Below are 27,593 nucleotides of genomic sequence, written 5' to 3'. Positions count from 1 at the left end.
CAAACAAAGAGGGCAAGTACCCCATCAAGGAGCAGAGCCTGTTCTGTCAGCGCCCCAACTCCCAAACACCAGACCATTATGCACTGGTATACAGACACCCACTCCCCATAATATCTACCACGTGGCCATAAGAAGCAGCTGATGAGCTTATTTCACCCTGTAGGCTCACACATGCCCACTGAACTGGGACAAGCCATCTTTCAAGAGTGATGGGCTCACTCTCAGCATCAGTTCATTAAAAAAGACTGCATACATGTAATATGTGAAAATTAAGAGGATTTTTATTAACTTTTATATGTTCTTGGAGAAAACCATTCACATGTAAAAGCTTGACATTTGATATGAGATTTATTCACACTTTAACATAAATTCTTTGATCTGGGGGTCAGACATAATTTTTCATTTCAACAGGACTTTCACATGATTACAGTCATAAAATTGGCACTATTAAAAAATGAAATCAGAGCTAGACAAAGTATGCAGCTTTATGTCAATTTAAATCTCAACATGCACACCCCCCTCCCCCCATTCATGATCTTGGAAGAATCTGCTGTGAGCTTACTAAAATGCAGGTCACAGATGACTGTTTACAAAATAAAACCTCTTTTCCTAGTGCTACTCGTTTTGTTGTAGAAAAATATTACAAATAAAAATTAGTGCTATTCAAGGTGTTCATTTCAAAGTCACATATGATACACAGGTTCAAGCCATTTTTTCCTCACGTATAAAGACATCACAATACACCAAGTGGAGACTGAATTACTGATCAACCACTTCCCCCTCAGTAACGACACAGTTTACTATGCTGACATTAAAAATGAGAGTGAAGTAAAACATTTCCAGGTATTGAGGATACTTATAATTTGTTCCTAGTCTGAAACTCAGAAAAAAATGCTACAGAAACATGATGAAATTTATTTCTTCCTGATACAAGAAATTTGTCTAAAAAATCTGTAATTATAAAACAGATTTGCTCTTTATAAAGAAATGGCTAACTTTTTTTTTTTTTCCATGGTTAAATTCTTACTCGGAGATGACTCCAATTTTCAACTGGGCTCTTTTCCTGGGGGGTAGGGAGAGGTGGCTTGGTGTTAATATTATACGGTACATTCAACAAACTTAGGGATGTTTCAGAGGACTACAGCGCACTGTTACAATCAGCCAAACTGTAATAGTTTCCTGTCTTGTGATTATGTAAATTTTAAAGAAAAGAGGTCTCTTACAAGCTATGTACAGCAGTTTACACTTCAGTGTTTCTCTCTCACTTGTAACACAGTTCAAGTTGACTGATGACAAGCACTTGTCACATAAACTTCTGTAGGCACATCTCCATTCCATGGCTTCACTGGAGGGGCGAGGTCTTCTGTGGGATCATGATTCTGGATTCCATTTCCTGAATAAGTGGGACTGAAAACAAGGGCCATAATCACTGGGGCTCACTGTTTTCTAAACAGATGGCAACAAATACATGCTAACAAGTAGGCTGCTGAGGATATTCATTCAGAAGACATGCTGCCTGAAATCAGAGTACTGGGATAATCAGGACTGGTCTCGGGCAGAAATATGCAAGCTACTGACAGATCAGCTGACAGCCTATTAATGTGTCATTAAAACATTCTGTCACGAGATGTACTTCATGTGTTGGAAATCAGGAAAGTCTATATTGTGAGAAAAATGGTGCTTTCTTAAAAGGTCCTTTGAACTGAATTAAAATGTATGTAGAACCAAATAATCTGACTTTGCCTATATACAGCAACAATACGCTGTACCTGTAACACTGTCAGTGCTGAGGAAACTTGTCTTTGGGACCTGATGAAAGTGTAAGAATAAGCAGCAAAGCCACATACAGTTATAGGATTTATGACATATGAACTAACAGATAAGATAATAGTTATTTTCAAAAACAAATTACTCTTCAATCTTCCTGGCAGGGTACAGGCTTAAGTGCCTTACGTGCAACATGGGTCGTACTTATTACCTGCATTGGTGTCACTGGGTGGTATTCAGTCTGGCTGTTCTAAAAATCAAGCAACTAGGATTTCATAGTGTATGTATTATATATACACATATGAGTATACACAGATGTATAGGCTTACATGTATGTACACAGGCATACACACGTACATATGGAAAGTTTAAATATCAAAGTAGTTTCCAAAATTATTTTAATTGCTGTATTAAATTGTAATGCTTTAGGGAATAAACAATTCTGATGAGAAAGCTTAGGAAAAAATTTGTATGATAAATTTTCAGAGAATACAGAAATGTACAAAAAAATGTAATGATATAAAATTTACAACACACAAAGATCTGAAAACTGTACTAGACAACATGTATACTCGAAAGAATGAATATTCTCTATTGAAAAAGTCATGTAACTATCAAAGAAAAATATGACTATTTCTCTATTCCCTCAATCTTACAATTCACCATCTGACAGCAACACATTATTATTATTTTTTTGAAATACACCATGAGCTTCAGGGTGAAAGAACATTAAAACAATGAAATGAGGAGAATGAAAGGCTTTATGCCTATCAAGATATTACCTGTATAATATACTAGTTCTTCCCAGCCATGTTTATGCCATGCTGCATTCCGTATATCTTCCCTGGTCTGAAGATCCTTGTAAGCTTAAAAATAGCCACACAGAAGAATTAACCAGACATAATGCCCTACATTCCACTAGTACAGGGGGGGAATGACTCCAGGACCTGCCACCAACACCAAAACCGGCAGGTGCTCAAGTCCCACCGCTGGCCCTATGTATCCAGGGTTCTGCACCCTCGGATTCAGCCAGCTGTGGGTTGCACAGTACTGTGTGTATCAACTGAAAAAGATCCATGCGGTTCAAACCTGTGCTGTTCAAGGGTCAACTGGATGTCCAGTAAGTGCTGATTCAGCTGCTCATCTTGTTTTCTCAAACAGCCTACATATCTTCCTTGACTTATGATGGGGTTACGTCCCAATAAACCCATCATAAGCTGAAAATATTGTAAATCGAAAATGCATTCAACACATCTAACCCACTAGAACATCCCAGCTGAGTTTTCCTTACCTTGTGTGTGTGACGTGTGTTAGTCGTTCAGTCATGTCCAACTCTTTGTGACCCCGTAGACTGTAGCCCGTCAGGCTTCTTTGTCCATGGGATTCTCCAGGCAAGAATACTGGAGTGATTGCCATTCCCTTTACCAGAGGATGTTCCCAACCCAGGGATCAAACCCGGTCTCTTGCATTGCAGGCAGATTCTTTACCGTTTGAGCTACAGGGAAGTCCTTCCCTACCTTTAACGTGCTCAGAACACTCATGTTACCCTACAGCTGGGCAAAATCATCTGATGCCAAGCCTATTTCATATCAAGTGTTTAGTGTCTCATGTAACTGAATACTGCACAGAAAGTGAAAACCACAATAGTTCTAAGTGTACTGGCTATTCACCCTTGTGACTGTGCAGCTGAGCGCTGCCACCACCCAGCATCATGAGAGACCGTACCAAAAGCCTGGGGGAAGAGCACAGTTTACACTTCAAAGTCTCTCCTGAACAAGGATCACTTTGGCACTGTTGTAAAGTTGAACAATTCTAAGCTGAACCATCGTAAGTCAGGGCCCATCTGTATTCCGTGAACTTAGTACTCAGCTGGGCTAACTGCGAGCGGGTTATTCTGAGTAGAATTGTCAGGCCATGTGGGAGAGGCAAAACAACCTGCTCTCAAGGCTTACAGTCTAGTGGATTCAAGATGCGCCTTTACCAACCAAGTGAACTTCCTCATCAATGGGTTAAATCCATAACCAGAAACTGTCAGGCCACAGATAAGCAATAGGAGATTCAATTTTACTCAGTATTTATAAGGCCCTGCAACGACCTGGGCGAGAGACTGTGTTCATGACAGTGGAGAACAAGGACGCTCCACAGGGAGAACGCAGCTGACCAGGGAAAGCTCCCTGGAAGGTACCATGTGACCAAGTGGGCTTTCAGGGTTGAAACCGACATTTCATTGTCCACACACAGGACACACACCGGAGAAAAGCCCTCCAGCGGAGGGAAGGGCATGGGCCAAGGGTCAGGGTCCTGGGGATGCAATTCAGACACCTCACTGAGTGCTCTGGTTTCTGCTTCCCAGCCTGGCAAGATCCTTCTAACCACTGACCCGGGAGGGCTCCCCACTCAGTTCTAGTCTCTGTTTAGGGCTTCCTTCTCCCTGTGAGAAGACCTAACCATGCAGGCTGAGTAATTTGACCAAAAGTTCCCCACTAGTAAGGGAGTGTAAACTGATTACATAAAATTTTGAAGATACTGAAGAATAGAAGGAAAAGGAAGTCCTCTACCTCTCACACCTGGGTGAAAATGGCTAACATCCCTGGGACAAGCAGCAGTCTTCTTCCCGGGGTCAGGTGGGGACCCCCCCCTTGCAGGGAACACAGGTGGGAGACGCCTGTGTTCTTTAAAAAAATTTTCTTAATTAAAACCAATTTTGGGGGGTAAAATATACATAACAAAATTTACTATTTTCTTTTTTAAAATTTTTTGGCCACACCATGTGGCATGTAGGATATTAGTTCCCTGACCAGGGGTCAAACCCGTTCCCTCTGCAGTGGAAGTGCAGAGTCTTAACCACTAGGCCACCAGGGAAGTCCCTACTGTAACTGTTTCTAAATGTATAATTCAGAGGCAATAAGTTCATTACACTGTGCCACTACCATTATCATCCAGCTCCAAAACTTTTCTATCAGCCCCAGTTCAAACTTTATCCATTATAAACCATCTCTTCCCATTTCCCCTCTCCCCTCAACCCCTGGTACCCTCCATTCTACGTTCAGTTTCTGTGAATTTGCACAAACCACATTTTGTTTATCTGTTAATGGACTTCCGGGTTTGGGGAGGCTTTTAAAGACGGGAGGTGCTGAGACTGGTCACATACCGAGAGAAGGAGCCCACAGGTGGGGTGGTGGAGCAGCTGCGGCCGCAGCAAGGCCTCGAGGGAGGAGGGCTGCTGGTGGAGGGGGGGGCGGAAGGACAGCATCATGTGTGAGGGTAACAGGAAGGGGAGCTCTGCTGGGGGAAGAGCTGCTTTGAAGCCAGACCGGCTGACGTCTGAGGCTGGCCCAGCTCCTGCTCAGCTGTGCCTGGGGTGACTTCTTTACCACATGTGAGTCATGGTATCTCATTTATGGTGTGTGGCCATCAGGGTCAAGGGGAATGGTGCATAAATAACCAACACATGGAGGTGCTTGGTAAGTGTTGATTCTTTCTCTAAAAAAGATGGATAAGCGAGGGTAAGTTGTAGCCAACTGAGAATGCATCTCTGCACATCTCAGTACCTTTTCCCTATGAGGCAGGAAGTGGGCAGTGGACATCTGGGACACTGGCTGGAGACACAAAGGAAGGTGGAGATGGGCACTGCCTGAAAGTAGACACATGTCTGACCTTGGCCTGTGCCAGAGTACGGGGTCTGGACCCTCCGGTCCCCATGCTCACTCACCACAGAGGCTGCTCTCAGAGGACCCTCCAGGCTAAGGAAGGGGGGGCAGGGTCTGTCTTTTCAGTTCAAATCCTCTGGACAGATCACACACTAAAAAATCACAATAAAAACGACCTCATCCCTACCTCGAGCCTGTAAAGGTTAGTTAAGTTATACTTCATAGGTCTGCTTGCCAGACATCACCCTGTCCCTGAGTCTCCAGCTGCCCCAGCAGGTGCACGCCTCTGCAGCACTCGGCGGGACCAGCGAGGGCAAACCCACACCTCAGTGAATTAATATAGTTTAGGGTTTGGAAATGTCAGGCTTTTCATCTTTTTAACGTTAATAACCATTTACAAGTGTTCCCTGGTAGCTCAGATGGTAAAGGATCCGCCTCCAATGCCGGAGACCTGGGTTGGATCCCTGGGTCAGGAAGGTCCCCTGGAGAAGGGAATGGCTACCCACTCCAGTATCTCTTGCCCAGAGAATTCCATGGTGGGCTACAGTCCACGGGGTCCACAGGGTCACACATGACTGAGTGACACACAACTATTTACAAATGTGCCCAGAATAAGCCAAGCTGCCGCTGCAAGCTGCTTCCTGCTCAGCCAGGGAGATGGACACACACAGCCACAACCATGAACACACGTGCGGCACCAGGCTCTGGGGGCTCAGGGACAGTGACAATCCCTGGGGGATGAGGAGGAACATCCGAGTCAGGCCCAGAAAGGCACCAAAGGAGGCGTCAAACCAAAGTGGGTGGGGACGGCAAAGGCAAGAGAAGATGCCTCAGGGGACAACGGATACAGACCCGAGGGAGGCAGTGGGCCCTCTTCGAGGACACCTCTCTGCGTAGAGTGTGGCACTGTCCCCAAGGGAGCCAGGGGATGTTCAGAGAGGGAGGCTGGGACCACCTTGTGAAAGGCCGCAGCACCTCTCTCAGCCCAGCTCTCACTCTCACCAGCTCACGATGAGCTGCACTTCTGGGGACTCTTCACTGTGGACCTCTTGTGCTGGGGGCCTAACACCCACCTTCCATCTGGGGCATCTGGTCAGCTGCAGTGTTCCAGGTTCCTGACTTGAGGTATGATTTACAGGCTAGGACAACTTATTTAGAAATGAATTCTGAAATCCCAGGAACGTAAAAATGAAAGGAAAAAAACATACCCCAAAGATGGTGCACCATATAGAGCTGCCCAATCTGGGAGAAGAACCCTCCAACTGCTTCATTACTGTCCTGTCTGAAGCGAATGGCTCGAGCCCTATGAGAAAAAGACAACGTTCAGACACCGCATCAGGCGTGTTAAAAAAGTGTCTCCTCCATTCTCAGCGCAAGTTGTTCAGAACAAAGAATACTTTTAAAATTATTGAATGTATTCGAAAGCTATTTTAATGTACACAGATGTCAATCTACCTTTCTGTAGCAATATTAGTCATTTTTGTAAAATGTGTAGAGTAATTCCTAACTATTAAAATAAAAACAGCATGTGATATGTGGTTGCAGTCCTGATAAAAAATGGAGATGTCTTTATTTTGTGTGGCATGTTGGATCTTAGTCCCCCGACCAGGGATCAAACCTGCACCCTGTGCCTTGGAAGCTCGGAGTCTTTTAATCATGGACGACCAGGAAGTCCCTGATGCTAACTTCTTTAACCTTGCATTTAGGGTTATATGATCATAATCATCACCCAAAATTACAAACCTGATTAGTAAATTATTAAAATTAGGCAAATCACTATAGTGTGCATTTTAATCCAAAGAGGGGAAAACCCTCCATATTCATCAATAGTGATAAATGTTCAGGATTGTTCACTTCATTCGGAATTTTTCTCATCCATTTTCTCAGTAGGCAAAGAAAACATACTTGCCTTGGCCTGGAAATAATCAGAAGCATGTACTGAAGAGGAGATCACCATCTTAAATAGTTACCTATGTGCCAAAATATAAATTGCATGCTGAACTGGGCTTTGTAAATAATCTTTTAAAAATAACTGAAGAATAAACTCAGTACTTCTCTGTGGATTCCACATTGGATATGTCTCAATTAGTAACATGGAAAAATAGAAATGAGTGATTCTATCCTGTGGGCAACTAAATTACTACACTTTGGGGGATCACTCACCAATTCCTTAATAAAATGATGTCTATAATCAAAGTGTTAGGTAGTTAGAACAGGAAAAAGGAATCCAAAATGATGGTGGTTGAAGGACAAAGAAAGGAAAAGCCCATGAAAATGAAACAAAAGAAAATCTGAAGACTGGAGTGAGAATGTCAGGTCAAACCAACAGCCCTCCTCTCTAGCCCAATTTGCATAGGGCAGGCTCAGGGGGAAAGAGACAAAACGTATAAAAGGAGGAAGCCAAGACAGACTGGGGCCTCTCCTTCGGGATGGGCAGATACCTATTCAGGACTACAAATGAGTGCCATTCTAATGAACACCCCCCAAATTAAGTTTCTGGGGATAAGATTTCTCAGGATAGCTCTGAAGAGCCAACACAGCTTGAAGGAGTCTTTTGGGCCTAGAAAAAAAAAAAAAAACAGTTTCAAAGGCCCTTGCTGAATCATCTAACTTCGGAGAAAACAAAACAGAACTTTGGGTCCCACCCTGATGCTCCAGGCCAGTTGCATCTATCTTGGACTTATCACCCTCTGTCCAAAAACCTTCCACCCTCTACACCTGCACAGAAGACTTATCACCCCCTGCCCAACTACAAATGCCATCTCAACTAAAGAATACCTAAAACATTCTGCCTGATTAATGTTTCCCTTATCGCTTCCACAAACCTCCCTATAAATATGGAGCCTCCCTGATTCCTCTCAGCCTGGTCGTTAGGCCGACTGTCGTCCCGCCTTGCCTGAATAAAGGTAACCTACTTCTGTTAAGGTTGTCTTTCCTCTCTCTGCCTCGGCCGGAACTACACCTTATGGTGCCGGGAAGGGGCGAGGCACTCATTTCACTCTCTCTCACTCCCCCTTCTTCTCATTGTTTTCCCTTTTCCCAGGGTCTGGAAGCATGAACATCCTCCGAGCTCACTTTTCTGCCAGAGCTCAAGTTCCCTTCGGGGGCGCCCAGTGCCTTCGTGATCGGTGCAAGCCTTGGGCTAAGGCTTTATTGATGCTTTGCGTACCCCCAGGCCTTGACTCTACCCCCTTTCCCTTTCTCTGACGACCTCCGGAATAGGGAACTCTTGCCATTCGACTGCTCTACGTGCAACACTCCACTCAAGCCGGCGCCTAGATTAAGGTAAAATCCAGATGGTGTTCTAGAGGCGCCCTAGAGCTCAGTCCTCTCCAGGTCCCAGGGACCCCCGGCCCAGGGCCACTCTGTAGGCGACGGTGGGGGACGCTCCACCTCGACACAGAGCTCTCTTCTCATAACTCCTATTGTGACTCCGGGTGACGACCCGAGCTCTCGATAGGAGCCTCTGCTTGCCTTTCAATTATGGGGTCTGGCCAACCTGTCCAAAAGACTCCTTCACAGCTTGTCAGGAATCGCACTCCAAATAGACAGGAGACAGATCGCCTGACCCCTGAACAAGGAGGGACTTGAGCCACCATGAATGAGGCGCGTTTTTTCTGGGAAATGCCTCCAGCTAAGCCGAAGAAAGTTTCACAGTCCTCAAGAAAAATATTCATATCCTATAGGATCTCAAAGAATGAGCTGGAGAGTTCTCAGGGTGGCTACAATCTCTCTTTGGGGGAGCCTTCTCCTGGCCAGGGGGGATTTGGTTGGCTAATGCCCCTACTAATCCCTGTTATCACCATCTTGATGCTGCATATGATTTCTCCATGGATTATCAACTGTCTAACCTGTTTTCTCTCTGCCCAGGTCAACAAGCTACAACATGCAGTGCCAGTTCAACAAAGACACACCTGACCATGGAAAATATCACTCACTCTTAGATGGATGTCACTATAAGGACTCTGAGGCTTAGATTACCAAGAGGGGGAGACCCAATGCCCCTCACCATCCCAGCTCAGCAGGAAGTAGCCAGAGAAACCTCAACACCCCTATTCCCAAAGAATTGGGTCTCCCATCTCTGGAGGGGGGAATGTTAGGCAGCTGGAATAGGAAAAAGGAGTCCAAAATAGCAGTGGCTAAAAGACAAAAGAAAGGAAAAGCTCACAAAAAGAAAACCTACAGACGGGAATGAGAACGTCAGGTGAAACAAACACGCCCCCTTCTTGGCTAGCCCAGTTTGCATAAGGGCAGGCTCAGCAGGGAGGAGACAAAACAGATAAAAGGAGGAAGCCAAGAGAAAGCCAAACGAGGAAGGCTTCTCCTTTGGGGTTGGCCCGCCCTCACACCTTGAGGGTGTACTATCCTTTGCTTGCCAAATAAAACTGAGTTGTAACCAAGCTGTAACACTGGTCCACCATTTCAAATCTTTGCTGCGGCAAGACAAAACCAAGGAAATTACACACTCCCCCAACAATCACATACAATCAAATATGTTTTTCTTAGTTTTCAAATGAAAGGGAATTCTCTCTTGTATTAGCTGGCCTTGATGATCTAAGAAGAAAAAACTCATTAGAAAGAAAGGCCCCAGAACTGTTTTTGGAGGTAAAAAGATCTCAGGAATTATCAAGCCCAAAGCAATAAATTTCAAAACTGAAGTAAAGAGAACATATATAAACTGAAAATAAAAAGTCACAGCTCTCCTGTTCCAAAGTGGCTGTGCCATTTTACATTCTCACCAACAATGTATAAAGGCATCAATTCATTAACAACCTCATCAACACTTGCTATCCTTTTTTAATTACAGCCATCCTAGGAGGTATGAACTGCTATCTCAATGCGGTTTACTTTGCATTTCCACAATGACTAAGGACATTGAGCAGCTTTCCACATGTTTATCAGGCATTCATAGAGCTCCTTTGAGGAAATGTCTATTTCCATGCTTTGCCTATTAACTTTTTTTTCAAATTTATTTTACAGTTTTATTTTTTATTGTGGTAGAAAGCACCTGACATTAAATTGACCTCAACCGTTTCCTACTGTACAGGCCAGTGGGGCCAAGTCTATTCACACATTGTTGTGCAACACATCTCTCCACCTTTCCATCTCGCAAAACTGAAACCACCCACTAAGCACCAGCTCCCCTCCGCCCACCCAGGCCCTGGCAGCCGCCATTCTGTTTTCTGTTTCCTTGGTGTTGACCACTTTAGAAACTTTGTATTAGTGCTTGTCATTTTATAATGGGCTTACTTTGCTTAACACAATGTTCTCAAGGTTAACCGTGCATGTGGCAAGATTTCCTTCTTTTTAAAGGCTGTATAAAATTCCACTATATGTACATGCCACATATGTACCCATTCATCTGCTAATGGAAATTTACCTTCCTTCCACCTCTTACCTCTGTGAATGCTGTGATGAACAGTGCTGTGCAAATATTTCTCTGAGATGCTGCTTTGAATTCTTTTGAAGTAGCATTGTTACATCAGATATAATGCTATTTTTAATGTTTTTAAGAAGCAAGCACTGTATGAAAAAACATTTTCCATAATGGCTGCCCCATTTTATATTCCTATCTACATTACGCAAGGGTCCCAACCTCTCTGTATCTTTGCTAACACTTGATATTTTCTGTTATTTTGATAATGGCCCTTCTAAAGGGTATGAGATGGTTGGCATATATTTGTGGTTTTGAATTGAGTTTCTCTTATGATCAGTGATGCTGACCATCTTTTCATCTCCTTTTTGGCTATTTGTCTATCTTGGGAGAACTGTTTTTACAAGTCTATTGCCCATTTTTTAATTGGGTCATCTTCTCATTATTGAGTTGTATGATTTCCTTTTATATTTGGGATATAAGTCTTTTATCAGATATGTGATTTGCAAAATTTTCACTCAGTCTGTGACCTCTCTTTTAATTTTTAAAACTGTATCCTTTGAATTACACACGTTTTTAGTTTTGGTGAATTATAATCAATTTTTTTCTTTTGTAGATTGTGATTTTGGTGTTTATCTAAGAACTCTTTGCCTAATCTTATGTTACGAAGATTTTCCCTTATGTTTTCTTCTGAAAATGTTATATTTTAGCTGTTACATCTAGGTCTACAATTCATTTTCAGTTAATTTTTATATATAATATGAGATAGGGATCTAAATTCATCTTTTTGCAAGGATATCCAACGTCTCAGAACCCTTTGATGAAAAGTCTATCTGTCCCCATTGAATTGCCTTTGTATATTTGTCAAAAACTAATTGTTCACATACGTGAAAATTTGTTTCTTGTCCTTCAGTTCTATTCCATTGATCTAAATGCCTGTCTGTATGTCAGTACCATACTGTCTTCATTACTCTAGCTTTGTAGTCAGTTTTGAAGCTGAGCAGTGAGTCCCCCAGCTTTGTTCCTCTTTTTCAAGACTGTTTTAGCTAGTTTGGGGTCCTCTGCATTTTTAGAGTCTGCTGAGATTTTGACTGGGATTCTGTTGAACCTGTATATCTACAGGATAGAAAAACTGGTATTTCGCTAATTAAATGAAGAAGAAGAAATGGAAGCAGTTATATCATTGTGGTGTTCTGTTTATGTGACAAAAGCAACATTTCAGAAAAGATAATATCCAAGAAGAATAGGAAATAACCTCATGTACCACTGGGGTTTTGTTTTTATAAAAAGTCCTTATCTCTTGGGAGATATATGCTCACTCAAATACCCAGAGATGCAGTGTTATGTTGTTTGGGATTTACTTTCAGATACTCTGGGTAGGGGCATTTAGACTTCAACAAGACTGGCCATGTGTTGATAATTACTGAAGCTAAGCAATGCGGGGAAGGAAAGGGGGGACTGGTGGTATTATTCTCTCTAGTTTTGTACTTGTTTGAAAAATCTCATAATACAAATATGTCAAACAAAACAACAGTCTAATATCAAATTGTGACATGAATCCCAGATTTTATTTCTAGAATTAACACTACGGTGTGAAAGACTCTAAGCCTTACAAATCTAAGTCTAAGACTTACAAACTCATCATTTGGTAATATACTCACCAGTAATTGCCCCATTCAATCATAGTTCCTGGCTGAAAAGAGATTTGGATTTTGTTAGTCCTTCTGTGAGGAAATACAGAAATAGCAGCATGAAAAATACCAAATGACAAGACTAACTAAGAAATTAACTTTTAATAATGGGGGATCTAACAAGTAAAAAAATGCAACAAAACAGCATTATGCACTCTGTTCATACCTAGCCTATGGTGGGAGTAATAATTCTACAGCTTCATCTAAGGAGACAACATATACACAAGGTTAAGAGTTAAGGGCATCCAGTTATAGCTATGAAAATCACAGTTAGGCCATTTGTGATTAAATTGTTGGTACCTACTCAGGCTTTATTGAGAAACTTCAGTTTTTTATTTACTAACTTTTTTGCTGTGCAGCATGTGGGATCTTGCTTCCCCCACCAGGCATTGAACCCATGCCTTGTGTAGTGGAAACACAGAGTCCTAACCAGGGAAGTCCCTACTGTGAAATTTTAAAATAATTCAACTTAAGTAAACCTGACAAAGACATTCCTTGATTCTTCTCCCCCCAGTATAATACTGAATGTTAGACCACTGAGATCTACTGATATGTTTTCACTTTAACTATGCTGTTATCTGGGCTTTTTTTTCCAGTCGTGTCCTAGCAGGGAAACATCTAGAAAGTCGTAGAAATATTATTCCCCTTTTCTCTTACAGTGCTGTATAATGTATTCAGTAATCACACGCTTATTAGTTGCTCTAGTTCAATGACAACAGATGTATATAATGTACCTGGGCCTGCATTTTAGGTCTTTTCTCTTATGTCTAAGGCTATAAAACACAAATATCCTTAAAAGAAGAGAAAGAATGAGAAAGAAAGAAGATTAAAAAAAGAAAAGAAACAAGGGACTTCCCTGGTGGTCCAGTGGAACCTGCTTCCAATGAAGAGGGGCAGGGGTTCGATCCCTGGTCAGGGAACTAAGATCCCACATGCTGCACAGCAAAAAAAAAAAGACAAAAACAAACCAAAAAAAGGAAATGAGGAGAAGAACTGGACGGGGAGAAAATGAGCCAAGCACACATCACAGAACATATGCCCAGCGACTGCTCTCGACACCAGGGGTGTGCGTCCTGCTGCACAGAAGAACGAGGGGACATGGTGAACTCCTATTCCAGGACTTACTCGGAGCTGGTAGGATCTGAGTTCATATATGTTCGGTCCTGACCGTGGGATGGGTTCGTTCCAGAAACTGAACTCCAACAGCAGCTGATTCTTTCTCGAGAGAAGCATGTTGCTTCTTGCCTTACGGAATTCCGAAAATTCCTTTGAGTGAAAAAGGTGCTCATGAGACTTGCTAATATTTACAAACAATATAAACCCACTTGAGTAACATGTACATTCCCCCTCTAGTAGAATACTATATAAACAGGGTCCCTTGGCCTGAGACAGTCCCAGCTCACATCTTGTTGAGTCAGCATAATGGCTGTTAGCATTCTCTTTCGCTTTCAAAAGTGTCCAGGTTTAGATAATAAACTTCACTGTCATCTTGATTATTTAAATGACAATGGAAACAAATTTAATTTCCTATGCTTTTAGGTCCTCCTGACAGTGTTTGACAGTACTGTAAGACAGATGACATGGACACCTCAAAATATCAGATAATCCAAAAGCCATTTATATAGGGACAGGGAAGCTACACAAAACATTTTCTTCCCTAATAATGTTAAGCTGGTAGAATTTTTCCAGGAACACTTTTCTGTTAGTGAAGGGAGGGGAGGACTGCAAAGTCAGCCCAAGGTGAAGAGTGTGTGGTTGGCAGTTCCTAAAGCAGGTATGTGTTAGGTAACTCAGGCTGACTGTGGTGACTAGGCTGACTTACTGGCTGCAAAGTACCAGCTTATCAGTCTCAAAGTACAAGTGACTTTTTCAATAAGAATTGTTATTTTAATAGTATTACTGATGACTGTTCAAATACAACCTCAAGAAACCAAATAATTAAATCTTTACTACTGAAAACTAATAGTTTGCTTACAAAAACTGATATTAGAAAAGAGTCATTTAATTCTGTACTAACATCTACTATATCAATAGTTTGAATAAGCAAACATTTGTCAAAATCATTACCTGATTTTCTCTGAGTTTATTCATCACTTCTGTGAGGGCTGGATAGCCTCCTTCATACCTCCATAGGTGAACTGAAACATATTTTAAAAGATAACATACATTTAGACCTTTATGATACTCTGACCTTGAAAATATTCCAGATATGCTTAGTGTTAACACAGTATAAAACTGTAATGTGTGTTGGCCTGAGTTATACCGTAAAGTTTCAATAACAGATTCAAATGTGAAAAATGGTCAAAAAGGAGTTTTTGCAGTGATTTACTGAGAAACTACTTCAACTCTAACACTAGATCAAGATTCGGAAAGCTTTGATTATAAAAACAAGCACTAAGTTGAAAATCATTTAAGTGATGACAGTAAAGGCTTAAGGAACAAGTGTTTATTCCAAAGACTTCTGCTTCCTACCAGCTTGATCCTGTTCGCCATACCACGTGTTCCAAGTCCCCACCAAAGTACAAGGGTAATGTTTATCTTCATGAATCCTTGGCAACACCTCTTGACTTAAAGAGAAGAAAGAGCAACACTAATTAAACAAGCAACAAAATTACATCAGGTGATAACACATGATCAATAATAGGAAAAGGTCACCTACTCTTGTCTTCTGACAACTGACCTCAGAATACGTTTATGATGAAACAAACTACAGAATTAGCCTTTTAGCTGAATTGTTTTAAAACTCTAATGGCCCAGTTATCAAATGCTTAGGTGACTGATAACCCAGCTATCTAGAACAGTGGTTAAGTAACTCAAGTATATTGATAAAAATGATAAAGAAGAGTCAAAGGTCCCCAAATTCCACAACTATGAGTTTATTATTCACCATTTCAGGGGAAAAAAAGCACTTAGGAATGGTGGTATGTATAAAAGCTAAGTTCTGGTGGTTCCAAAGATAGGACGGATGAGAGTAATGGGAAAAGAATGTGCGAGAAGAGAGAAAGAGAAGAAAGGAATGTTGAGGATGGGGGAGATGACAGAAGCGGCCCGAGAGGCAGAGGAAGCAGGGTCAGAGAGGGTGGCCTTTAAGGAAGAAGACGAAGTTGAAACACAACAAAGTCTGGAAGCAACCTCCACCCCACTGATCCCAAAGGGCATCCGTGGTGCAGGAGAATCCAAATGAAGGACACAACATGAAGTATAAATTGGTTTCTACCCAATTCAACCAGCTAAGGGGATGTGAAAGGTATCGCAGAATCCCACACTGGACCCAGCACCCGGGCTGTTGCTGTCCATCACACGTGGTCATGGCAGGGCCTTGTTCCACAGAAACCCTCCCACAGTACAGATTCTAATGGACAGGGGAAGACAAAGGGAAGAGGCATAGCTGAATCACACCAAGAGGAAAGCTAAAACCTGCACGCTTTTTTGAGTAGAAAAATTATGACGAAAAAGTACAATACAGATCCAACAACGGGTGCAAAAAGATATCAAGGGTCAGAAATGGAACCTGTTCAGATTACTTGCTGACATCAGGTGATATTAAGCTAGTGATCATCACCCAATGTTGGGGCCCTAAGACAGGGTGGATATGACTAGTTAATGGAGAAAAGCCCTGAATGGTCTTATGTCTAACTAACTGAAAACTCAAATGTCTTTCTGACCAAGTACAGTGAGCAAACCACGTATTATTTTTTGAAGGGTAGCATTTACTTTTAAAATTAAGATCAGACATTAAATCTATTTGATATATGACACATGAATGTTCAGAAGTAACACTGGAAATTGGGAAAGATGGATTGTGTTAGGGAAATGGAAGTGGGTTTTCTTTTTGCCACATGACATGAGCAGAAAGCAAAGAACCCAGTGCTGGAGCAAGTGCGGCTGATGGAAGCCTGCACAGATGACTGAGGTGAATCGGGGCTATTAGGTAGGTCAGTCACCCTAGTACCCAGAACTGGATGGGTTGGGCAGAACCTCATTACTGCAGCCCCTAAAAACCAGGCAGGTGTTAAGTCTTTATGTACTGGAAATAGGTTGCTGCTGAAAGTTCCAGAGAAAAGGAAAACAAACAGGATGAAGGAGAAAACAGAACTCAAGCAGACCAACTTGACAAACTCTTGGGTAATGGATTGCGGTGGGTTGGGGGTGGGGGTGGGGTTTGAGGTACTGGTGCAGCTTCAAGCCCAGGAAGGCAGTCAGAAGGGCTACTTGGAAATGGGCCTCAACCAGCCTGGAGAGGGAAACAAGCAAAGAGAAGCAAAGTGCACGTCAAATGAAGATGCCCAGCCCTTAGTGACGGACTGGCCACAGAAAGCTAAGGCAAGAGTCAAATGAAACCACGGCGAGTGTCACACATGAGGAGGCGGGAGGAGGAGAGCGATTCTACACTTTGAGTTTGAAGTGAGAACAAGACTTTCAAATAGAAACATGAGTAGATGGCCAGGAATCTGAGACAGACAGGAGATGAACTGATAAAAAAAACAGGATAGGGAAGATAATCCAGGGAAATGGAAGCATAAAGAAAATTTTCATCTTATGAAGAGAGGTTTAGAGAAAAACTACCTGATTTGTTTTAGGTCATTTTTTAATAAAGAGAAGAGTGCCGAGGTGAGCAAGAAACTACGCTAATGTTACCTTTTGCGACCCACCTCCAAAAATAAAACAACAAAAGATTTTTTTGCTTCTGAAAGTTAGGCTGATTCAGGTAACAAAATCATTTGCTTTCTCACGAAAGCAGTAGATATGCACGGTTTTTAAAAAGTGCTTTTAAATCATGTTTGCAGACAACTGCTCATTGAACTGCTATTTCTAATAACTTAAGAACTGGTGCACTTAATTCTCTTTGGTCTTAAAGTTTACAAATTCTGTAAGAGTACATGGATTTCACATCACTCTAAGAATCTGCTGAATGGATTTGAACCCAGGCAGATGGAAGACTTCAAAAGAAACGGCAGCTCTACTGAAATCATACAGGGCTCTTACATTGCAGGGGTACTTAGGCGTAATACTGGAAATAGGGGCAGTCCCAGGGACGTGCAATCTAACTCTTAATGTTCAGAGCTGTCCAGAGATGGAGCATATGAATGTATTTAAGAACAGTGTCAGGAAGGGCTCCAGAAAGGACTCAAGCACTGGATGAGTAGCTGGACTGGACAGACTGGCAAGGCTCCTTCCAACCTGAAAGGCTGGTAACATTCCAAAGTCTGACAGTCTATGCAGACTTCGGTGAATAAGTGCTTAAAATCAGAATGCCCCTGGTAACCCCACACAGAGCTCAACTTAAGAGCCTCTCAATGTTCGGCTTTAAGAAGAGTCATGAAAGATCTCGTTCTGCTATCAAGGGTTAGCGCAACCAACAAATATTAAAATCATTACTTTTCCCCAAGTAAAGGATAGTTTGGTATACACACCAAATTTTGTTGTATGCTTCTAGGCATTCCGGTTTAACATTGTGAACTGAAACAAAAGAAAATTCAACGATAAACTTATGAACCAAGGGAAAAACGTTAACTATGAAGATAGCAAACCTAGGACTCACACTGTAATTTGTACAGACTGCTGGTTTCCTTTTTGGCTAGGAGGTTAGAGTGAGCATCTTTCCTTGGGTCAACTTTCCGGACAAACAAGGATTTTAACCAGCTGTCCTCTCGAGGTCTGTTATCGGAAGATGTCAATTTCCTACGGGATCACAAATGCAAAAATTTTAGTTTAATCAGAGGTACAAAGATGTCAGGGTCTTTGGGTGGTAGCGCGTGGCCCACTGTTTTCATAAACTCATCAATCCGTTCAGCAAACACTCCTTGGGCACACATTCGAAGCACTATTCTAGAACTTGAGATGTCATGTGTCCACTTTCCAAGCCAACAGTGTGCACTCTGAACGTAGGAGCGAAGTGTGAGAGAAGGAGCTTCGGCAACCTTCGGAGAGTCCTCACGTGCATCTCCGTGAGTCCTGCTGCGTTCTTCCCGTCTCCGAGGAAAAATTTCAACATAGGAGAAACATACACGGAAACCGAGAAGAGTCAAATTCACAGAGAAAGAAAGTACGCCAGTACGTTCCAGGGGCAGAGAAGAGAATGGGGAGATATTATTGATGGGTGAGGAAGATGACAAGGTTCTGCAGGTACACAGTGGGGATGATTATACAACAATGTGAATATACTTCATGCCCCTGAACTGTACTCTTAAAAATGGCAAATGTTTTATGCACTTTACCACAATAAAAAATGTAAAAAGGAATATATGGAGAAAGTGACATGAATTCCTTCCTTAAAAAATTATTTTACCCCTAGAGTCAAGATTTTTAACTCACAAAAACCTAAGAATATAAACCTCATTAACATTTAAATGACCTGCTAATTCTCATCTTGTAACTGAACTTCTACTGTACACACTGTGAGAGCGATGATAAATCTGACTGAACTAACAAGCAACACTTTACCAGTACAATTTTAGCTGAGTGTTTAACTCCCATATGCTTGCTAGTGGGATCACAAATTTGTGTGACTTCCCTAGAGGGCAGTGTGGCATTTATCCACAGCAAAATGCAAACTGCGTAGGCCTTTTGACCTAAGGGCTGCACTTGTAGTTATGTCCGAAGGGCAGCTATATTTAGACGAGTGCACACAGTTGAATGCAGGAGAGCATTCCTTATTGCCTTCCAGTTTGTTCCTGGTAACGGCAATCTGGACTCCATTAATGGGGACTGGGCAGATAAAACAAGGCAGATCCAAAATCAGGACAGAATGCAGTCATTAAAAAGAGGGAGTAGACCTACACGCACTGACATGTTGGTATCTGAGATGAGTTCCTTGAGAAAGCAGGCCCAGAACAGTGCCATAAATACACGCACAAAGTGAAATGCTAACAGTGAGGACATCCGGGCTATGTGACTGGGCTTGGGGTGTGAGGAGTGAGTTTTCCTTTTCACTGTATAACCTTCTGCACTCTGAATTTTCCATATACATATATTATTTTTATACTTAACATTAGCTAAAATACCTAAAAGTGCACGTTTAAAAACTCCTTTATGGGTAAGCTAGATAGCTATATATAACCTGAGAAAAGATTTTAAAAATTAAAGCCTGGTAGGGACTTCCCTTGTGGTCCAGTGGTTAAGACTCTGTTGCACCTCAAATGCAGGGGCTGCAGGTTCAATCCCTGGTCAGGGAACTAAGACCCCACATGTTGCATGGCATGACAAAAAAAAAAAAAAAGAATGAATGAATTACAATTCACACACCACATAGATGATTCTCACAAACATTGAGTGGAAGAGCCAGACACATAAGTTCAAAACCAGACAAAATTAACCTCAGGTGTTAGAAGTCAGGGCAGTGTTACCCTTGACGGAGCTCACTGAAAGGGACACAAGAACGGCTCTGAGGGCTTGTAATGTCCTGTATCTTGATGTGGGTGCTGCTTACACAGTTGTATTTATATTGGAAAAATTCATCAAGCTATAAATCTAGAATTTGTGTACTTTCTAAAATGTATGCTATACTTCAGTAACAATTTTTAAGTTAAAAGGGCTGCTGGGGCTGCTAAGTCACTTCAGTCGTGTCCAACTCTGTGCGACCCCATAGACGGCAGCCCATCACGATCCCCTGTCCCTCGGATTCTCCAGGCAAGAACACTGGAGTTAAAAGGGCAAATATTTTAAGTAAAATAATGCATGTAGGATCTTAGTTCCCTCACCAGGAATTGAACCCGTGCCCCCTGCGCTGGGAGGGGAAGTCTCAACCACTGAGCCAGGGAAGTAGCTCTCTCGTTTATTTTTAAGTACACGTTTAACCCCAAGTAAACACACTTAAAACATGTAGGACAGCACCTGATTAATGGTGAGAGATTTAAAAATTATTTTTAAAACGACTTTAAAAAACTAAAAAAAAAAGTTATATATAAAAACTATTAGATCTTTGAAAGTCGCTCAGTCGTGTGACTCCTTGCAACCCCATGGGCTCCAGCTCGTGGAATTCTCCAGGCCAGAACAGTGCAGTGGGTAGCCTTTCCCTTCTCCAGAGGATCTTTCTAACCCAGGCATCAAACCCAGGTCTCCCGCATTGCGGGTGGATTCTTTACCAGCTGAGCCACAACGGAAGCCCAAGAATACTGGAGTGGGTAGCCTATCCCTTCTCCAGCAGATCTTCCCGACCTAGGAATTGAACCCGGGTCTCCAGCACTGCGGATTCTCAACCAACTGAGCTATCAGGGAAGCCCTTAAGTATTAGCCCTTCAGCAAAAATCAAAATCATACGGTATTCATCTCTGTTTTCAATTCACTCTTTAATTATATAAACTAATTCTGAAGATGGCAATTCTCCTAATGAATCATGGTAAAATTCATTTCAATAAAAATAAAAACATTTTGTCAATTTGTTTCAAGTATTTTCCTTTTTTTTTGGCCCTACCCCATGGCTTGTGGGATCTTAGTTCCCCGACCAGGGACTGAGGCCAGGTCCTCTGCAGTGATAGCGCCAAGTCCTAACCACTATTCTACCAGAGAAGTCCAGTGTTTAAAGTATTTTAAACACACCACATTTTTGGATACTGGGTTAAATAATATCACGAGGCAAAATGGCAAGCATATAAAATTAGTGATATGCAAAGCAGAAAGTTTTAAGATTTGTGAGCAGGACTTTGTATAGTTCCTAGAGTTTTTAGATTTCAAATTCACTAAACAGAAATTGTGTTTAAAAATATGTTTTGGTTAAATGAATTTTAAGACTTTAGGAATAACAGTTATGAACAACTAGGAAAGAGATACAACGGAAGTTTCTAAAAATATCAGTACTAAGGAACTTCATTAAGAAGTAACTCACCAAGGTAAGCACTACACACAGTTCTTAATGAATCCTTGCAGAAGTACACAGACAAGCATATGACATGCGCACACATATAGCTATTTAACTCTTAGTGTATTTAATGCTTTATGAAATAAGAGCATAACAAAGAATTATTGACAGGCTAAATCTGGAGGGAAAAAAATTCTCAAGTAATTCTTCCCTTCCTCTTTAGAATTTAAGGGGATTACAAGTTAATAACCACATACTTCCTGTCAAGCTCTGGACAATTTGTCTATGTCTTCTCATTTAATTCCCAGAACAATCTAGCAAGGTAGGTTACTATTGCATTTTAAGGACTGGACCCCAGAAGTCCAACCTGAGCTAAGAAGCGGCAAGATAAAAAATATGAACCCAGATCTAACTATAAAGTTCAAACTATTTTCACTGATAAGGGACACCTCACCCACACGGATCTCCCCAAGTAAGCATTTGTTCCAGATTTTTAACACCAAAGGGGTTTACTTTAGGATGGGTAAGATGAAGTAAGGGTTATGACAACACTTTGTAAACTAAGATTAACGTAAGAAACAGTCAACATCACGGGACACACATAAGAACCCACGTGCTGTTTACTTGTCAAAGTTGCGTAGCAATTGTCTTGACGAATGAAAGGCAGTGTGACTCAGCATCAGCGCCAAGTGACTCTTGACCTCTGAAATCTTTCGAGTGGCAGGTGACTGAAGCTGCCCCGTGTGCCCAGTCCACCTCACTGAACCATGGCAGTGGGTTGAAGTAGCCATGCCAGCAGCCACCAGGATTCTAAGGCCTGGGCTGGGCTGGGTCTTTACTGAGAGCAACAAACACAGGGATCGGCTGTTTTTACATCATCATATGCACGTCAGGTGGTACCTTACGGAGTGCCACCTACGGGGCAGCATATTCAACAAAACACGCTTCTTTTATTAATTCACCATTATTACTTCTTTTGGCTAAGTCACAGGACTTGTGGGATTGTTTTAGACCCCGGACCAGAGATTGGAACAAGGGGCCCTTGGCAGTGAGAGATCAGAGTCCTAACCACTGGATTGCCAGGGAATTCCCCCAAACACTAGATTTTAAACAGAACAAGCATTGAGTGCCTGGTTCAGTGGATACAAAGATGACCAGATGCTGAGTCTGCCGTCTCAGGGGAAAAACCTATCAGTGAACAGCCAGAGCGGTCATGGACACTGTGGACTCGCAGGCACTGTGGGAACTCGAGGGAGTGAACTGTCTTGGCCTTGGCCGGCAAGGAGCCGGAGGAACTTCAGGGCAGAGACTCCTGCTCCGTCTTGGAGGACAGGCAAGACAGGTGCACGAAGCCGGTGATAATTCCAGTCCCAGGAACAACGTGTCCAGGGGTATGGAGTCGTGAAGCTACGTGGCTTATTTCCGGAACAGCAAAGTGTTCAGGAAAGCAAGAGAACACGGCGTGGGAGGACACGGAGGGGGACAATGGGAGGGCAAAGTGGGGGGCGGAGAGGGCTGCACTCTATCCTATACGTGGGGCAATGCCAGCAAGCTTCAGAAAAAATCTAGGTGTAAAAAGCAGCCTGGCAGTGGTGAGCCAGGTGGACAGTAGTAAGAAAGGCACCGGGCATGGCTCCTGGCTGGGTACGCAGCCCCGCAGTACCAGGCACAGCCAAGGCATTCGATACTCGCTGGACAGACCAAGGGATGATCCTGGGTTCAGATGATGATAGGAGGGATGAAGGGGAAAGAATACATTCAAAAGATACTCCTAGGAATTCCCTGGCGAGCCGGTGGTTTGGATTCTGTTCACTGCTAAGGGCCTGGGTTCAATCCCTTTTCAGGAACTAAGATCCCACAAGCTGCATGGCATGGCAAAATTTTTTTTAAAAAACCCAACCAAACAAAAGGAAAAACTCCTGAAGTGAAGGGGAGGAGACTCGGGTCCTGATTAGGTATGGAAGATGGTTTGGGGTTCAGTTGGAGCAAATTACAGAAGGGAAATACATTTAACGTGGAGACCCTGGGACGAGACAGTAGTAGTGCAAAGGGCTTTGGTCGCCTCATCACCAGATATATCTACTGACTGTGCACTGCACGTGCCAGACTGAGGAATAAACCCGGCCCTGACTTCACAGAGCTCGCTGTGCTGTGGAAGCAGGCGGGCAGTAGTCACAGCGCAAAGCAGCAGGAAGGAGCCCCTACTGGACATGGAGGTGGTGGGTGTGGCGGGGGTGGGGCAGAGGACACGGAGGCCGGCCTCACGGAGACATGGGCCAACTCTCCGGGGAGACACTTGTTGAGCTTCGGACTTGAAAGATGGGGGGCAGTCTGTCAGGTCGCTGCTGGTGGGAGGAAGGACATTCTCAGAAGCAGAACTCTACCTGCCCGCAAAGCCAGGAGTGTGTGACTATGGCAGGGGTGAGGGGCAGAGGGGAGGCCGAAGGACTGGATCCAGAGAAGAGTCCTGCCTTAAAGCAGGAGCTGTCGGACTCCCCTGCCCACCACCCAACACCCCCGGAATCCCAGTGAATCTGTCTTCACCATGGCTGCTAGAGACAGCAGTCCCCAACATTTCATTTTGAAAAACTTCAAACACAGAAATGAAAGAACAGTACAATAAAGATCTCTATGCTCTGCATCTAGATGGAAAAATGATGACTATTTTATCCTGAGTCTTTATATGTATTTTGTTTTATTTATTTTTACCAAACCATACGAAACCAGACTGAAGACATTATGCTACTCCATCCTTCAATACTTAGGCACACAGCTCCTGAGATCGAGACAAACTGAATCTCTAATAATATTACATTTAAGGAAAACAGTAATCCTACAACATCTAATACCTACTTCATATTAAAATATCCCCAATGGTTCCTAAAATGTTGTCTACAGCTTTTCTTGGTGGAGGTGGGGTGGAAGGGAAGAGGGATGAAGACCTGGTCAAGCTTCATGCCATAGAGACCTTTCTAGCAAGAGACGGTCCTGCTCAGAGTTCTCCAGTTGCCCCCTTACCAATGGCTTCAAGTCCACACTCTTCACAGGAACCTAGCCAAGAGCTGCCCAGAACTGAGCTAGGGGAGTGTTCCTGCACTAGAGAGAGTCAAGACATGCTGGAGGCTGAATGAACAGGTCTAGCACCTGACCAGATGGGCAGGAGCAGGGGGGAAGGTCTTCTGATTCCTAGCCTGGGGCACTCATTGGAAGATGTTCCCTTAGTAGGGAGAGCGAGCCCAGGAGGAGCAGGCAGGCTTAGCAGGAGGAAGATGAGTTAGGTTTCCATACATGGTCATTTCCAGGGCCTGGGGGAAAGTTCAGTAAGCAGCTGAGCGGGGTGCCTGGCACTGGGCAGAGCTAAGATGTGTGTGGCAAATAGGCCTCCCAGGAACACTTCTGCCTTCCCCTGCAACCACTCTTGCAAGGTCAACCACAACACCCCTGCTGATAAGCGGTTTTCTTCTGTCATCTTAACCTTTTACCAGCATCTGGCACAGCTGACCCACTCTCTCTTTGAAATACCTCCTGCCCGGGCACTGACCCATAACAATGACCTCACAGCTGCCCCTTCTGGCTCCCTCACTGCCTCTCCTTCCTGTGTCCGGTCTGTAAATGACCAGATGTCCCAGGGTCTGTTTCTCAGCTCTTTTCTGTCCACACTCCTCAAGCAATCGCATCCATTCCCATAGTTTAAAAAAGCACTTTATTATGAAACGTCAATCAAATAGAGTACACTGAAACCCATGGATCTATTAACGTTTTGGATTCCTACATGCTCACAACTCTCAAATGCGGTTCAGACATCTCGTGGAGGAGTCATACAGCTCCAGAAGGCCAATTGCCTACTGGGCCTTTCTGTCTGAATAGCTCACAGCCATCTCTAGCTTCACCGGTTCAGAACTGCCCTGGATCCACCCCCTCCCCTCCCTGTACCTGTTCCTCCTTCTCTGAATGACCAGCAGTCTCCCAGATGGCAAGTACCTGTGTGCCTTATTCACTGATGTCTCCCTGGCATGCAGTGGGCATGCTCACCTTTGGAACAGCTGACTCTCAGGGAATGGCACCAAGATCTGCCCAGTTGACCATCCTGATGTGGTCCCCTTTTCAAAGTCAGACTGATCTTCTAAAAACATAGATCAGATGAAGTCACACTCGAGTGTACACCTTTAAGTGTTTTCCATGGCTTTCAGGATAAAATCCAAGCTTTCAAAATGGCTTGTAAGGCCTGGAATTATTCAACACCGCTCCTGGCCACCTGTTCTCTGTCTTCACTTCTGTTTCTAGATTTTTCTGGGGTTTCCTAGCATGCCTGACTATTTCCACTTGGGACCTTCATGGCCCCTGATCCTTCAGGTCTCAGCCTAATGTCACCTTCTCAAAGAGGCCTTCCATGACCTTGGGTGGGAGGTTCCCTGAGTTTCCCCCATGGAACCTATCTCATTCTCTAAGCCTACGAGGGTTTTCACTATGGCTTCCTGGGGAAAGCCACCTATGCTATTATGCTCAAGTCAACAGAGCCTCAGTGACATTGTATCCAATCAGTATTTCAGAGAATCAATGAGTTCACTGGGTCTAGGCTGAGTCCTTTCCAATGAAGGAAAAAGTCCTGATGCTGGGAAAGACTAAAGGCAAAAACAGAAGGGGCAGCAAAGGATGAGATGGTTATATAGCATCACCAACTCAATGGACATGAATCTGAGCAAACCCCAGGAGACATTGAAGGAGGGGTGCGTGGTGTGCTGCAGTCCACGGCGTTGCAAAGAGCTGGATGGAACTGAACAAGACTGAGTCCTAAAGAACACGTACAGCTAAGGCAGACTAGAGCCCAGGAAAGAGTCAGAAGGTACTGGGGACCCTGGATAAAGACAGACTCCAGTGTCAAGAGCACTGGTCCCACCAGGAAGTGGGGGTACCAGGCACACCAAGTGCAGTTCTCGTTTACAAGCTTCAAGTGATCTCGGGCACTTTAGGTGAACACTGTCATGTCAGCTGTCTTTTTTTGTCAAGAATAAAATATCAATTTCATGGGCTTTTATCACTTGTGTGAAAAAAAGCAACAGGAGATACTAAATAACAGAATCAAGATAAAAGGAGGCTGACTTGGTGATCAACTTGGAAACAATATCAAATTGTGAAACATAACTTGAGCATGAGTCCCAGGAAGGGTACTAGGCCTGAAGCCTGCCAAACTTGGGTTCAAATGCCTTTTCCAGCAATGTGTCTCAAGTTCTCCGAGGTGCCTTCTCTCTAAAATGCAGATCCTATTACTTCTTAAGATTGTTACAGGATTACGTTAAATAAACCATATCAGAATCAAGCTGGCCTGCATTAACATTTAACAGGTAGTTCCTTCCCTCCTTCATTTTTAAGTGTCAACTGTATTTTCTCCGGGCTCATTGTTTAATTAACAAACCAAAACATAAACGTTCAAAGTACCTAACAGACACCAATTCAGCAAACTGACGCGCAACTTAGTGTGGGCGTTGCTTTTTCGATTTGGGAAAAAGGGGAATGGTAATGTCAGGGATGGATTCAGAAAACGGAACATTTACTCCAATAAGGTTAGAAAAAAAAAAGTTTACATGAACCCTGTGCCGACTCAGTGCTGATCACTGTCCATACTTTTTGGTCAGCTACCTACTTTTAAATACACCTCTTCACTACCACTCCCCTGACCTCCACGGAGGGCTCACCCGGGACGACGCGTTATTTTATTTTCTTCCTCCCAACAACCCAGGACCTGAGGGTGTCTCTACTGCCATGTGCGGATGCTGACGCTGAGGCTTCGCGCGGGCGAGCAGCGTTCTCGGCCGCTCCGGCCGGAGCCCCGCGGGCCAAGTTCAAGGCCTGCGGCCTCAGCCACGCGCCCGCCGCTCGGCCACCGCTCCGGGTCGCGGCGGGTCAAGGTCCCGCAGGCCGGGCCGGCTCGGCTCGGCGCGCGGACGTGGCTTCGGCGCCGAGCGTCGTTCTCGCCATGACCTTGAGCCCGGCCGACCGGACAGGCGTTCGGACCCGCCGAGGCTCCAGCTCGCCCCGCCGCGCCGACCGCGGCCCCGGTCCCGCCGCCCCGCAACCCGGGCGGCCCGGCCCCGTGGGGAACGCGGCCGGGGCGGGGACCCGCGCCGGGGACCCCGCGCCCTCCGCCCTGCAGCGGCCCCTCCCCGGCCGCTCCCGGAAAGGGCGGCGCTGCTCACCGGAGCCCGGGCAGGAGGCTGCCGGGGCTGGCCCGCCGCAGAAAGCCGCTGGCTAAGGCCGCTCCGCCAGCGCGCAGCACTCGCGCCGCCATCTTGCTCCGGCGCCTCGGTTCCCACCGC

At 43.9% G+C, this 27,593-nt stretch overlaps 1 protein-coding gene and 1 long non-coding RNA gene across 3 annotated transcripts; one reads left to right on the top strand and one right to left on the bottom strand.

Moving 5' to 3' along the window:
- Positions 1-259: 259 nt before the first annotated feature.
- NIPSNAP2 (nipsnap homolog 2) lies at positions 260-27,593 on the bottom strand. Of its 2 annotated transcripts, XM_015104187.4 has the most exons (10): positions 27,474-27,593; positions 18,025-18,164; positions 17,897-17,942; positions 14,955-15,049; positions 14,550-14,620; positions 13,608-13,748; positions 12,453-12,484; positions 6,626-6,720; positions 2,550-2,633; positions 260-1,407 (listed from the first exon to the last, which is right to left on the bottom strand). In XM_015104187.4, exons 1-10 carry the CDS (start codon positions 27,563-27,565, stop codon positions 1,343-1,345), a joined length of 861 nt encoding a protein of 286 aa, XP_014959673.2. In that variant the 5' UTR covers positions 27,566-27,593; the 3' UTR covers positions 260-1,342. The 2 variants fall into 2 exon arrangements, with proteins under 2 accessions (XP_014959673.2, XP_027817670.1); XM_027961869.3 differs by lacking the exons at positions 14,550-14,620; positions 17,897-17,942.
- On the top strand, positions 6,716-9,403 carry LOC132658568 (uncharacterized). Its single transcript, XR_009598377.1, has 2 exons — positions 6,716-8,702; positions 9,288-9,403. It is a non-coding gene; the product is annotated as an uncharacterized LOC132658568 (long non-coding RNA).

The sequence above is a fragment of the Ovis aries genome, chromosome 24 (genome assembly GCF_016772045.2).
Source record: "Ovis aries strain OAR_USU_Benz2616 breed Rambouillet chromosome 24, ARS-UI_Ramb_v3.0, whole genome shotgun sequence".
NCBI lineage: Eukaryota > Metazoa > Chordata > Mammalia > Artiodactyla > Bovidae > Ovis > Ovis aries.
This window is presented reverse-complemented; position numbering and strand designations above follow the sequence as displayed.